This window comes from Ursus maritimus, unplaced genomic scaffold, assembly GCF_017311325.1.
Source record: "Ursus maritimus isolate PB19 unplaced genomic scaffold, ASM1731132v1 scaffold_35, whole genome shotgun sequence".
NCBI lineage: Eukaryota > Metazoa > Chordata > Mammalia > Carnivora > Ursidae > Ursus > Ursus maritimus.
In genome coordinates, this window is record NW_024426119.1 from 11188759 (window position 1) to 11203688 (window position 14930).

At 37.0% G+C, this 14930-nt stretch overlaps 1 protein-coding gene across 1 annotated transcript in view; it reads left to right on the top strand.

The window, feature by feature from the left end:
• The window catches only part of SLC30A4 (solute carrier family 30 member 4), a 31299-nt gene extending 18436 nt beyond the window's left edge, over positions 1-12863 (top strand). The window contains exons 3-7 of the mRNA XM_040620536.1: positions 3748-3901; positions 5536-5734; positions 6406-6511; positions 7304-7438; positions 8235-12863. Of these exons, the coding sequence (XP_040476470.1) occupies positions 3748-3901; positions 5536-5734; positions 6406-6511; positions 7304-7438; positions 8235-8389 (749 nt within the window). The 3' untranslated portion in view covers positions 8390-12863. The remainder of the gene's footprint in view (positions 1-3747; positions 3902-5535; positions 5735-6405; positions 6512-7303; positions 7439-8234) is intronic.
• The last annotated feature ends 2067 nt before the right edge of the window (positions 12864-14930 follow it).

Here is a 14930-nt window from a genome sequence, read left to right on the forward strand (position 1 = left end):
CGTATTACTACTACTAGGATTTTTAGCTATATAGTATTATCTGTGCCTTATATTTCTCAGTTACAAATCTCAGCCCTAAAAATCTACTTAAAATTTTTTCTCTTTTTGCATTTAGTCTAGAAGACATTTTGACAGGTGATTAGAAGAAAAAATAACAGTTGAATGTCTTTCCCTTTGTTCACCAAGGGAATGAGACATGAGTCAGTCACATTCCTTATTAATTGCTGGAAAAGGAATATCATTGGTATCAGCATCCTAATATGTCGCTGTGGCAATTTCTAGGAATCAGCTGAATTCCATTACTCTTAATTGTGGGCAGACATTGGGATCACTTTTATGCTACTCACATGGGTGAAAACTGGTGTGGAAAACTGAGTGTTCATCTGCAGGCTGCAGGAGCCTAATGGGCCTAAGTGTGAGAATCCTCCCTGCCAAGGATCTCTGTTCATGCTTTAGTTTGACTTTCATTTTACTTTATTTTGAAATAAAGTAAATTTTATTTCATTGGTTTTGCTTTATGTGAAAGTTCAGAAAAAGGTGATTTTAAGTGTTTAGGAAAATTATCACTGGCATATGGAGTTGCCAGATTCAGTATATGGCCTGTGAGTGCACATACACACTCTCACAGGACTCCCAGTGTGTCTGAAATATTGCATGGGACATACTTATACTAAAAAAATTATTTTTTTAAAGATTTTATTTATTTATTTGACAGAGAGACAGCGAGAGAGTGAGGGAACACAAGCAGGGGGAGTGGGAGAGGAAGAAGCAGGCTCCCAGCAGAGGAGCCCGATGCGGGGCTCGATCCCAGAACGCTGGGATCACGCCCTGAGCCGAAGGCAGATGCTCAACGACTGAGCCACCCAGGCACCCCTAAAAAAAATTATGTATCTGAAATGCAAATTTAACTAGACATCCAATATTTTATCTGGCATACCTACTAGTGTAACTTACCATTTACCATCCAAACCAGGACACTTCTGAGAGTGAAGTGGGGCACTTTTAAGAATTATGCCAGGACAACAGACATCTGACTATCCCAGGAAAACTGTAAATATTGTCAACCTAATTATAGGGGGTTTTGAAAGAATTTTTAATTATTGGTTTTAGATTTTCATAAGCAATCACAACTTTATGTCATTAACTTGTATAGCTGTGAATTTTTATAAGTAAAGAGTATTACTTTATAATTTTATATTAACAATTTGATTAAGTCATCTTAAAAACCATGTGGCCTAATTGGTAGCTTCAACCTTGACACATGATTAAAGTTCTCTTTTCTGTGCGGGGGCGGGGCAGGGGGAAGAGTTTGAGAAGTACTGGTATTTTTTAAGTAAATTCTACCCCCAACGTAGGGCTCGAACTCACAACCCCCAGATTCAAGAGTTGCATGCTCTTGTCTGAGCCAACCAGGCACCCCAGAATTGGTATTTATTAAATATCAATTTTAAAGAGAAAGTTCTCTTACTTTGTGAGTAAATTGAAGCTACCACTAGTACATGAAATTTAGTTTAAAAATATTTTAGTTATTTTTTTAAAATATGTGTGTACTTTACGATCAGCAGTTATAACTTAAGACGAGAAATTCCATGCATTTTCTGTTTCGTATTTGGCTTAATTCTTCTCTTCTAACCAATTTACTTACTGTTTTTTGGGATTTAGTAAATAACCTATTATTCACACTTAGCTTACCCTTCTTAATTGTATAGCCTTTAATCATCTCCCCTTGCTCAACCTAACTAACCTCATTCAGCAAATTCATCCATAAATACTTCCTACACGACAGCCACTCTGCCAAATGCCACAGTAAATGTGACGTGGAATGGAACTGCTCCTATCCTCAAGCTGCCGAGAGTCTGCACTTGATGTGGTCCTCTCTCCACAGCTCTGTGTATTTCAGAGTGTCTTTCTCGGTCTTCTTCAGCCGCATGTTATCTTTTGAAGTGTGATCAGTGTGTCAGAAATAGGCATACCATGGTTTTGAATAGGAACTGTATTTTGTCTTATTCCAACATTTGTTTTGCTAATGCACAGGATTTTATTGGAGTTTTAGCTACGTTAGTGAGATGTGTTCAGGAAATAGCTTATGACTGCTAGATAACTTTTCTGTGCTGTAATTTATGCATCAGAATAAAAATGTATCAAAGTTCAGTATATTTGAACTGCCTGGAACCTTTGAACAATGACTTGACTCAGATAATAGTTTCCCAGATTGTTTTACCTTTAACAAGATTAATGTCTGGTTTCTTTAAAGGAAAAATTTTCTTTAAAAGTATTTTCTTGCTTTTATTATTTTGAGGGTCAATAGTTATTTTATGTTATAACATTAGTTAATTATTTTAAAATGTAAGTACTTCCCATTGCCCTATTGTGTTATCTTGAAAAGATATAAGATTATCTCTACTGTATACTCACATGGTAAAAGCTTATATGATATAAAAGCCTACACAGTGCAGTCGTCCCTGTCTCCCAGCCACCCATTTTCTTCATAACCATTTTTAACAGTATTTTATATATCCTTTCAGAGATTGCATGTACAGATATTATTTATATATTCTCTCTTTTTTAACAGCTGCGTAGTATTCCATGTTATAGGGCCCTGCTTATCACTTTTTTTATTGTTTTCAGTTGTTTGCTATTATATACAGTGCTTGATGAATAGCTTCATAACATACCTCATTTTGCACATGTGCAACTCAGCATGATTGTGTATATCATTCCAAGAATAACAATTTCTGGGTCAAAGTGCATTCATGAATACTTGCATGCCTTATTGGTTTTCCTTAGTCTAAAGGTAATATGTGTTTGTGGTAAAACTTAAAACATTTCAAACATTACCAAAAAGAATAAAATGAAAGCTAAGTTTCCCAAGCTCCTCGTGCCAGTTCCCAGATGTAATACTTTGTCTTTCTTGTGATTGTCAATTTGCCTGATTTTTTCTTTTTTTTTTTTAAACATAAATGGCTTTATGATATTCCACTATATGGATATATCATACTTTATCTATTGAGTGCCTTTCTGGTGGACATTTAAGATGTCTTTAGATATTTTTTTGATACTAGTGAAGTTACAGTGAAAAACCTTGTATGTGTATCTTTGCATATATAGCATGTGTTCTATTGACTAGATTCCTAGAATCAAGGAATACATGCATTTAAATTTTTGATTCATTTTACTAACTGCTCTCCAAAAAGATAGTTCCACTTAATACTTCCAGCAGTATATCCTTGCTAACTGTGACTATTCTCAAACTTTTTAATATTTACCAATTTAGTAAGAGACAAAAAACAATCATTCTTATTTGAATATCTTGTATTATGATTGATTTTGATAAATTTGTTGTTTCTGTTAATTTTCTGTGTATTAGTATTTGTGTCCTTTATCCATTTTTGTTATGGGTTCTTCACTTTGTTACTGATTTGTAAGTGTACTCTTCTTCTGGGAAATAAGTCTGTGATCATGTATGTCACAAATAATTTTTTTTTACCTTGTATATGGTCTGTTAAATATACACAGCTTGATCCTAAAGAGATGAGGGGACGGTGGGGAGTGGTGAGAATGAATTAGTGGAGAATCCAGAGCAAACTACCAAACACTTTTTAAATAAGGAAAATAACATGGCAGAAATGATACACTGTTTTTCTCTCTCAGAGGAAAGATATAAATAAAAGATTGTACAATATTTTATTTGTATGAAGTGTAATAACCATGCTACAGTTATATTTGTTGTTTATATTTTTCCCTCAGAGGTGTTATCAGCTATGATTAGTGTGCTGTTGGTGTATATACTTATGGGATTCCTCCTATATGAAGCTGTCCAAAGAACTATCCATATGAAATATGAAATAAATGGAGATATAATGCTCATCACTGCAGCAGTTGGAGTTGCTGTTAATGTAATGTAAGCTCTATTTTTTTAAAAAAATAGCTTTATTTCTTTAGAATAGTTTTAGGTTCACAGCAAAATTGAGTAGAAGGTGCCGAGATTTCCCGCATACCCGCTGCCTTCACACATGCATAGCTTCCCGTTATGAACATCCGCCATCAGAGTGGTACGTTTGTTACAGTTGATGAACCAGCATTAACACAGCACCACACAGCATCCCTAGTTTACATTCGGGCTCATTCTCTTGGTGTATATTCTGTGGGTTTGGACAATTTCATGACGACATGTGTGTACCATTATGGTATCATACACTCTATATTGTTTTCACATTAGTATTTTTAAGTTCTGTGAACGTAGAGACTGTTATACATGCATTCAGTAATGTGCAGTGGTATTTTTATGTATTTTAAAATTATATGGTGTAGTAATTTTTCTTATAAATGTTAATAAAACACTGATGAAATTATAAATTCCTTATTTGCTCAATTGTACTGAGTTTGACAAATAATTTGGAATTTAAGTGGGACAAAGTTTTTTTTTTAACTTTTATATTAAGATTTTTTTTAAACTACAGACTTTTTCCCTAAAAGCTATGAAATTTTTAGGTTATATACTTATTTGGACCAGCAGTCAGAAAACTTTTCTGTAAAGGGCCAGATAATAACTATAGGCTTTGAGAGCCATGCAGTTTTTGTCACAACTGCTCAACTCTGCTGTTAGAGAACAAAAGCAGCCACATTTAGTATGTAAACAAATGAGCACAGCTGTGTCCCAATAAAACTTTATTTACAAAAACAGGCAGTGGGCCACATATGGTTTACAGACCATGGTTTGCCAATCCCTGCCCTACTGGCTTCCATTCCTACTTAAAATAAAATCAAAGTCCTTACCATAGCCTTTTAAATATGATCCTGTGTGCCTCTCTAACTCATAACTTAGCATTCTTGCTCACTTTATTTTTAAAGATTTTATTTATTTACTTGTCAGAGAGAGAGAGCACAAGCAGGGAGAACAGCAGGCAAAGGCAGAGCAAAGAGCCCTATGTGGGACTCGATTCCAGGACCCCAGGATCATGACCTGAGCCGAAGGCAGATGCTTAACAGACAGAGCCACCCAGGTGTCCCTTCTTGCTCTTTAGTCTAGCCACAATGGCTGTCCTGCTGTTTTGAAACACATAGAGCACATTTTCATCTAAGGGCCTTTGCCCTGGTGTTCCTTCTGCCTAGAACACCCTTTCACCGCCACAGGCTTCCTGACTTGATCCAAGTCGGAAGGAATCTCAGGCCTTCTCTGACAGAGTGCACTCCGCCAGCACTCTCCATCCCCTCACTGTGCTTTACTTTTCTTCAAAACACTTGCATTGCCTGGCAGGATATTATGTATTTGTTTACTTCTCTGCCTTCTCTACTAGAACAGAAGCTCCATGGGGATAAGGATATGTATGTCGTATTCACTGTTTTGACCCCAATACCTAGAACAGTACCTGATACATAATAGGTGCATATTATATACATTATATATATGTGTGTGTATATATATATATATTAAATGAATGAGTTCTATGTTGCCTCATTAGTGTCTGATTTGTAACAAATATTTTTATCAATAATACTAGGAAGAATAATAATGTTTTCTTTTGTTTTTGACAGAATGGGGTTTCTGTTGAACCAGTCTGGTCACCACTCCCATTCCCACTCCCTGCCTTCAAATTCTCCTACCACAGGTTCTGGGTGTAGACACAACCATGGGCAGGACAGCCTGGCAGTGAGAGCTGCGTTTGTACACGCCTTGGGGGATTTGGTACAGAGTGTTGGTGTACTAATAGCTGCATACATCATAAGATTCAAGGTAATAGGATTGCTAATTTTTCTGTTTTGAACTGTATTTAATTTCAGTATTAAAACTAAAGGTAATTGTCTTTTATCAGTATACTGGATACCAAAGCCAGCCTTACTCATTTTGCATTTAGGTGGGCTTAACTGAGCCGTCAGTGTAGCTCTTTTGCCAGAACTAAACATGATAGTATCACTTCACAGAGTAACTTATCTGTAGCTGGCTTCTGGACTGCCTTCACTGGAGAACTCAGTTTGAAGCCATGTCAGTGAACTGCTGGGTACCGGAGTGTATGCTGGACTAGAAATCCAGAGATTTGGGTTCTAGTCTTGGCTCTGCCATTAATGCTTCAAGTCCCTCCTCTTTTATATGAGAGGCTTACACCAGATATTTGGCTGCTAAAACTCCTTCCAGCTCTGCTATTCTATGGTTCTGAGTGGAAGATTTAGAGAAGGCACAGAGGAAGACAACAGAACAAATGATTAAACTTCTGGAAATAGGTCTTACAAGGAAAGGCCAAAAAAGAAATGCAACAACCTAGGAAAGAGTGAAGATGTTTCTCACTTGCAGTATCTAAAATGAAAGGTGTCTTCAGTCCTGGTATAGAAGCTAGAGAACAGGGGACAGTATGGCTTGCTGTTTTACGTTGGTATTTAATCACACAATTTTGATCTGTCACCTTTCAGCCAGAATACAAGATTGCTGATCCCATCTGCACATATGTATTTTCATTACTTGTGGCTTTTACAACATTTCGTATCATATGGGACACAATAGTTATAATACTAGAAGGTAAGATCTCTATAATACTAGAAGATAATATCCCCATTGTGGGTTTATTATCTCCCTCCATCAGGTTGGGTGTGGGGGGGCACTCTAGAGGAAGAGTCACGTCTTTTCCTTTCTCTTTACTGATTTAGGCTATGGTGACATCACTTTATGTGTATATAGAATATAAGAATTGATGTACTCTCCCCTCTGTTACCCATTTGATGCTTACAGTAGCTAAGAGAAGTAGGTAAGGTGGACATTATCTCCATTTACCGACGAGGAAATTGAGCTTCAGAGGGGTAACATAACTTGCTTACGTAAGGTAATGCTGCTAAAAACTGTGGAGCTGGGACAAAAATACAACTCTTTTAATTCTTGATATCATTATGTTCAGTGGTTTACTAATTCCTTAATTCCCATTTAACTTGCTACTTTGTTATATTTTCAACATCCCGACTTACTGATATTATGTCTAAGTATATAAGTTCTCAACAGCAAGTTCATCATCATTGGATGTTCCCTTTCTTTTCTTTTCTCTTTTTGTGTATCCTAGCTTATTTGTTAAATGAAGTATTCAGGTTTGAGATTTCTTTTTAGCGAAAATGAATGTTTTAAAAATTATTAATCTCATGCATATCTTGCTTTATGTGTGCATGGTTTATCTTAAAGTATTAAGATATTTTAAAGTGTCCATTTAAACTGAATTTGGTAAAGCCATTTGGTTTCTTTGGGGGAAAAAAGTTCTATCAGTAATGTATAACTTTCTTCCCCAAAATTAACTTTACTTATAAATGATATATTCTGAACTAATAGGTGTACCAAGCCATTTGAATGTAGACTATATCAAAGAAGCCTTGATGAAAATAGAAGATGTATATTCCGTGGAAGATTTAAATATCTGGTCTCTCACTTCAGGAAAACCTACTGCCATAGTCCACATACAGCTAAGTATGTTGCTGACGGTAAATGCTGGGGTTGATGGACTTTTATCTTTGGAATTAAACATCTGTGCTTATAATTAAGTAGGAAGACTTTTCTGCTGGAAAGATTTGCTTTAAGGGTGGGGTCAGGCTTTTCAAAAGGTGAGTTGCAGACCAGTAACAACAGCAGAGCAAGAATTTTCGATCTCTAAGATGAGACCTTTTTTTTTTTTTTAAAGATTTTATTTGAGACAGAGAGAGCACAAACGGGGAGGGGCAGAGGGAAAGGGAGACTCTCCGATGAACAGGAGCCTGATGTGAGGCTCAATTCCAGGACCCCTGGGATCATGACCTGAGCCGAAGGCAGACACTTAACAGACTGAGCCACCCAGGAGCCCCTAAGATGAGACCTTACAAATTGATCTTGCCTTCAGATTAAGGCATGAAGTATATTTACCATGCTTTTTCTACATAAGAAAATCTAGATCTGTTTTTATTTCCTAAGTCATTTCACAGATTGATGCTTTTTTTTTATTTATTGAAATAATATGCATATCGGTTTATTAAAAAAAAAAAAGTACAAAAGGCAAAAAGACTTGTAATCCATGCCTGGCATTCTTTCTGTACCTGCGAGTGGACTGGAGGGATTAGAATAATGAGAAGCCACCCTGGCTTTGGAAACTAGCGTACTTCTCTAATAGTAGCTTCAAGAGGGGAGAAATCAAATGAATAAAAATAGGCTCACTGTATATTAAGTTTGTTACTCCCCTGTGTCAGTGTAATTATGTACAATGAATAGTAATGGTATTTTCTTGACATTGCAGTTCCTGGAAGTTCATCTAAATGGGAGGAAGTACAGTCTAAAGCAAAGCATGTGTTATTGAACACATTTGGCATGTATAAATGTACTGTTCAGCTTCAGAGTTACAGGCAAGAAGTGGACAGAACTTGTGCACATTGTCAGCGTTCCAGTCCTTAACTTTATCTGTTTCGGGGACTCCGGCCTTATTTATCCTGCAGTCACAGACCTGAGAGCAATAAATGCGCACACCTGAACGAGAAAACGGAATCCCTGCCAGCTGTGTCCACGTCAAGCACCGTCCTCTCAGAACAGTCACTCCAGCCAGACAGTGCGAGTTTCTGTTCATGGCAAAATGAGACTTCACCATGATTTTCAGATGAAGATGTTTCCAAAACACCATTTACAGAATAAATTGTGACTCTACAGATACCTCAAAGAAGACAATCCAAGACCACACTTCATTAATTATGACAGAGTACGTGTCTTAAAGGAAGCATCAAGAATTCAGTATTTGCATTTAAAAATCCTTTTTAAAGACCATTTTTTATCAAGCCAGTGCTGGAAAACTGATTTTTTTTTTATTATGTAATCTTGACATCCAGCTTCTGGAATTTGACACCCAGCTCTCTTTTTACAGAAATTATTTCTCAACAGATTTCAGAGAGTATTAGAAATTATCCAGAGAGTGGAATAAGCATGTATTCCTATGTTTCAGAAATGTTTTATTTCACAAATAACTTAATATTATTATAGTTATACTTTATAAACAGTTTTTTCCAGATGTTATGGGGTTTTGCATCTCAAAGTTAACATTTTGGGTTATTTGTAATCTTAATCAGAACGAAATCTTTACATATTGTGGTCACTGTCATTAGGAATATTTAGGAAATAGTTTCAATACTATTCTGAATGGCAGAAGTTCATCTTAAACTCGTTACAATATGATAATATAAAACAAAATATAGGAGTAAGGATGGAGTGTGGAATGTCAGATTTAAGTCTTCCTGAAATCACTTTTACTGTTCATGGAATTTACTTAAGAATAGGAGGAGACTGCAAAATGTGAACAGTGATCCCTCCATCCTTTAAAGAACTAGAAGTTTGCTTGGTACCTTGCTTCCAGAATCCTTACCAGTTAGTCTGTTTGTGCCCTTTCGGGGTAACACTCTGGAGGACTAAGGGTCAGTTTGTAATGTCCATCTTTCATGTGTGGATTAACCACACTCCTTCAGAGACATGTTCTGTTTGATGGTTTGGGTTAGGGATTCTCCAGGGACTCCAAAAACCCCTAAGATATACTTTTGAGGTTTTCCAATAATACCATAGCAGAAATGCCCAAAGAGATAGGGAGAAGACAGTACTCTGGAAAAAAAAGTAAAAAGTCAAGGGTTTTTGACCTAGTGTTTGTGTTTTTTAAAGCACAGGAACAGGGATGAACATTCAGTCTGTGGTGTGGGGAGGCTAACCATGAAACTTCGCAAACCGAATGCAACCTAATTGGTAACAGTTGTGTTAAAGAGGCAGCTGTGACACATGTTCCATTTTGCAACTGTTTTTGAGATTATTTTTATGCACTTTAGGAATCCATTTTCACAGGGACAGTTTCTTAACCAAGAATGGCTATGGTTCCTGGGGTCCTCAGAGACTCAGAGTAGTGAACCAGACAGACAGGTTGTGAATTGAAAGCCTACATAAACATGCAGATGGCTTACAGTATCAAAGAAGGATAGGAGACATATTTCATCTTTCTACCAAGTACCTCACTATAAGTAAACCGAAGGTAAAATCTGAATTTTCCTAAAAGATGATTATGAGGTGATGGTATCCCCCAAAAAAGGGTTGATGAGGGTTAATGGTATCTAACAAAACCAGTAAGTGTTTATTGAATTGAATTGAAAATTAACTTTAGGGGATTCTTACTGTGAATCCATTTAAAATAATGAATTTTTCAAAAATTTGGGTGGTATATAAATAGTTTAAATCAGAATTCTCATAAATATGGAAGGCAAATAAGAATAAATGAAAAGCATTTCAATGGACATCTGGGCATTTATGGATTTTGGGGTGCCTAGCAAGAGAAAGGAAAAGAATATGCATAATATGCTATTGGATTTTTCCATATTTGTAGTTGTTTCCCGTGTCCACTGAGCTTGTTTCTTGTAAACTTTCCTTTATCTGAGATAGGTATATCTTACTTTTCATATTGATCTGTTCCTTGGAAAGTTACTTGATAAAACAGTCTAAAATCCATTTGAGGATTGAAAAGGAGCCTTTTGTAAAATGTGGAAACACCGAAAACGTCTGTAAATCTTAATGACCGTGTTCTATGTAAAGTGAGGTACACATGAAGCTTCCTGGCTTTGTCTTTTGTAGCAAGGATTACAGATTTTGTACTCTGCTGGGTCTGCGAGACTGAGAATTGATAGATTTCGCTTTTTGTAACTTGACGGAACTCAAAAAGGAGGATGTGAATTTAGCAGATATGACCAGGGGACCAGGGACTGGTCGGTCTGCCTCTGATAAGGAGCCTGGGGTCTGTCCCTCACCTGCCGAGCGGCAACCCTGAGTTACACCCCTCAGCCAGCCCTCACAGGAAGAGTTCTCCACCGTCCTGTGACAAGCCGTGGGGAATAGTGGATAAACACATAGCATGGTTAATTTTGCCCTGGGGGAACAGATCACAGCATAAAAACTGGGCAGTTCTTCAGTGTGATGTATTTTAATTAACATTTGCAAATAATCAGAGTTACTTGTATACATAAAACCTGTGTTTCACAACTCTGGCCAGAGGCAGCATTTTGATTTTAGGGGAAGATCTATTTTTCATTAACAACCATGCTGCCTTAGAAATCTCAAGTGAGGAATACAGTTGAATGAGGCACTTTCAGAGGACTTCCAAATGCAGAACCACAAGCAAATGGAATTCCCACATACACTTTCCATTAGCTGTGCCTTGTGTAATGTGAGCCCAGATTCTCGCAGCTTGCAGCTCCCATCAGTATTGTTGGCCAAATCACAGGATCTCTTATTTTACTGTTTTCTTTTCAAATTTTGGTACTTTATTTCCATTTTCTAAAACTAAGTTTCCTGCTCTTAAAAGTCTTAGTGTTCTGGTTCTGTCTCTTGAATCCAGGTGTCCTCATTGACTGTCTTTTCGTAGAATTTTCCCTGAATAGACAAAGGCGGGATTAGATACGTGAGCTTCCCTTTCATTTTAATGTGAGGAAAACCATCTTTCAGAAACAAAGCAGCACTTATAAATGTATTTCTAGGTGAGGAAGAACGTGTTTTTTTTGAACAGCTGCTTGTTCCTGATCCAGATTTCTCTGCACATTGAACTTTGGAGAATAAGTATGATAGAAATAGACTACACTACAACCATGAGTGAAGATCGTTTCTAGTAAGACTCTTGGTTTTGTTTCTCAAACCACCACTCTCATTACTTTAGAAGAGGTAGTCATTCACTTCTGAAACAAGCACAATTAGCTAAATTTCTTTTATTTTTTTATTTTCGGTAGGCTCCATGCTTAGCGCGGAGCCCAGTGCGGGGCTTAAACTCACGACCCTGAGATCAAGACCTTAAGTGAGATCAAGAGTCAGTTGCTTAACCAACTGAGCCCCCCAGGTGCCCCTAAATTTATTTTTTTATGAATTTATATAAATTGGTTCACTGTAATGAATAGTGTGCTCTTACAGAATTTGAGCCCCTTTGGAATAAGGTTTTAGGCAAATTTGCTGTTGACTCTACCTTACATATAGTAAATTTAAAGTTACAGAATGTGTTAATACATGTAAGATTAGTTCATTTGGCTCAGTTTGTCTTTGAACCAAGCTAAGCTCATGAGCCAGTTGGGTATTAGTCACAAATGAATAGTGACACCTTGCTGTATGCTGTGTTGAGGGGAGGCGAGTCTAATTTCCAAATGATTAAGTTTTATTTCTAACTACACATCTGTCGTGTGAATCTTGCCAGACAGGGCATCCGATTTATTTTACACCTCACCAGTGAGGGATATTTTTTGTGATGTTGGTAGGAACCTGCAAATTAGAAGAAACTGTCGTGGGCGGGGGGGGGAGTTCCTCAGTGTTGAATCATGTATGTGCATTCAGGCCATCCTGTCATTGATTTCTCGCTTACAAAGGGTTTACGCTGTTCTTTTAATCATATTGTGAGGACCAACGAACATTTTCTGATTTTTGGTAAGACTGGAAAACATTTATGGAGACTTTCCCAATTAAATCCATGACAGTGTCAATTTATAATAATGTAATTAACTATAGCCTGAAGTAACTGCACCACAAAATTGAAATGGCCAGTAGTACGTCCGCTTTGCACCTGGAAGATACTGTATATTTGGAAAGCTTTTGTTTCTCTAAAAAATATATATGTTATTAAGTAAGCCATATCACAGTTTAAGAAATTGTATATACTTTCCATTTACCCTTTCAGAAACCAGGTATTTTGCATATGATTGATTTTAGGAAGATTTTAAAGCTGGGGTTTGCCCATGTAATTTAAGATCAAAGTATAGTAAATGTATATGTACTGTATTTGCAATTTTCAAATTGTAATTTCCTAAACATTTATTAAATAAAGTATTGTTTTGCCGTGTGGTTTATTAAAAAATGAAAATATACAATCCCCCTTAAATCTCTGGGGTTTTTTTTATTAAGTAATAGCAGTAGGCCTTAAAACATAATCTTAAAAAGCATTGGAAAGTGGACTATAACCTAACTAGTTTTATCAACTCAGATGGTAATGCCCTCTGACATGTTTAAGAAATAAACCTGAAGAAAACCTTCCAGATAAGAAAAAAAAAGAGCTATTAAAAGAATCTGTAACTTTTTCCGTCACTTTTAATATCCCTGCAGCTCCAGCCACAATGGCAGAAAGGGAAGAGAGAGGCTCCTGCTAAGGTAAGGTTGGTGAGGGCCTTCGTGAAGTCTGGGCGTAATGACGTGCTGACCCTCCGGAGTGTAGACGAGGGGTCGGTCAGCACACTGTGCCTCACGGGCCAAGTCTGGCCTGCAGCCTCTTTTGTGTGGCCCAAGGAGCCTAAAATGGTGTTTATATTTTTTAATGGTTAAAAAAAGAAGAAGAAGAATATGTGAAAATTAAGTTGAACTTTACATTTCAGTGTAAAGTGTTCCTCAAAACAGCCGTGCTCACTGATCCTGGGTCGTCTGTGGCTACTTTCATGCTGCAGTGGCAGAGCTGAGGGGTAGAGACAAGTATCTTTGCTCTCTGACCGCTGATAGGAAAAGTTCACCTGCCACTCATGGACACCTTTGTATCCTTTTAAAGCTGTAACAGCATATATGGGTTTAGCAAACTTTTCCAGATTCTGCTTGGAAGTTTCTGAGACTGGCCAATCTGAAGGTCACCTGAGCCACCAAAGGTTCTTTCCCTCCCCTTGTCTTTTTTCTATATCCTTGGAGTTTGGGGCAGAAAGAGGAAAAGAGTAGAAAGATTTCAAACATTATGTGCCATATGCCCTAATGTTTACTAGCAAAGCACTCTTCTACCCCAAACACCAGGGTCATTTAAGAATACTCCTGAAGGGGCGCCTGGGTGGCTCAGTCAGTTAAGCACCCAACTCTTGTTTCAGCTCAGATCATGAGCTCAGGGTTGTGAGACTGTGCCCCGCATCAGGCTCCATGCTCACGGCGAGTCTGTTTGGGATTGTCTCCCTTTCCATCTGCCCCCACCCCCGAATCCATGCATTCTCTCTCTCTCAAAAAAAAATCAATCTTAAAAAAATACTCGGGGGGGTCCCCTGCTCAGCAGGGGGTCTGCTTCTCCCTCTTCTCCCTGCTTGTGCTTGCTCTTGCCGTATCTCGCTCTTTCTCAAATAAAATCTTTAGGAAAAAAAGATGAAAATTGATTATTGGGCTTTTAAAATATGTTCTTTAAAGTGTTCCAGTCACCTAGGGAAAGATACATCTATTTTTGAAAATAGTAATGAAATACAGTTTTAGATAAGTTATACTAGTGAGATGTTAGATATTATTCGATTACTTACCTAGCTAGATTTATCTAAAATGTTGTGTCATTTTTTTTTTGGTTCACATCAGATGCTAAAATAAATTCTAAGTTGGGGTAACAGCCTTACGAGCTCTTTTATTTATGCCAAAATTTCAGTTTTATTTAATATAGAACAATTTTTTATTATAATTCAATTCTAACTATGATCTATTGTAATTGCTGTAAGCTATGAAATAGCGTAAGCATAAGCAGGAAGTATGAAACCTTATGACTATATATCATCTCTACATAAATCACCTGTTTAAGATTAATGAGTAGGTTTAAAAATCCAGCCTCAGTGAAATATCACCAAAGATCTCATCATTTTCAAGCAGCATTCTGGTTTAAGGCTTTCATATTACTTTCATAGAACATGAACGATAAAGTCTGGCCTATGGGTATTACCCAACAGATATGATGATACTTTGTAAGGTACAAAATAGCTTCCGTGTCTCCTTTCCTGAACTTTTCAAAAATTCATTCTGGTTTGACTTTCAAATTCCTACTGTCTATGTTTTACTTGCCAGTTTCTGCATGTTGGTTTGTGCGGTTTTGTTGTGTGGGGTGGTTTTTGTTTTTAACACCTCTGTTCACTTTAACAAAATGCCATGGAAAAAGTGTGCGGGGGTTCGTTTTTCTACAAAATGAATTGAGCTATTTCTTGGTAAGAAAGTAGGATTTTATTTTATTTTA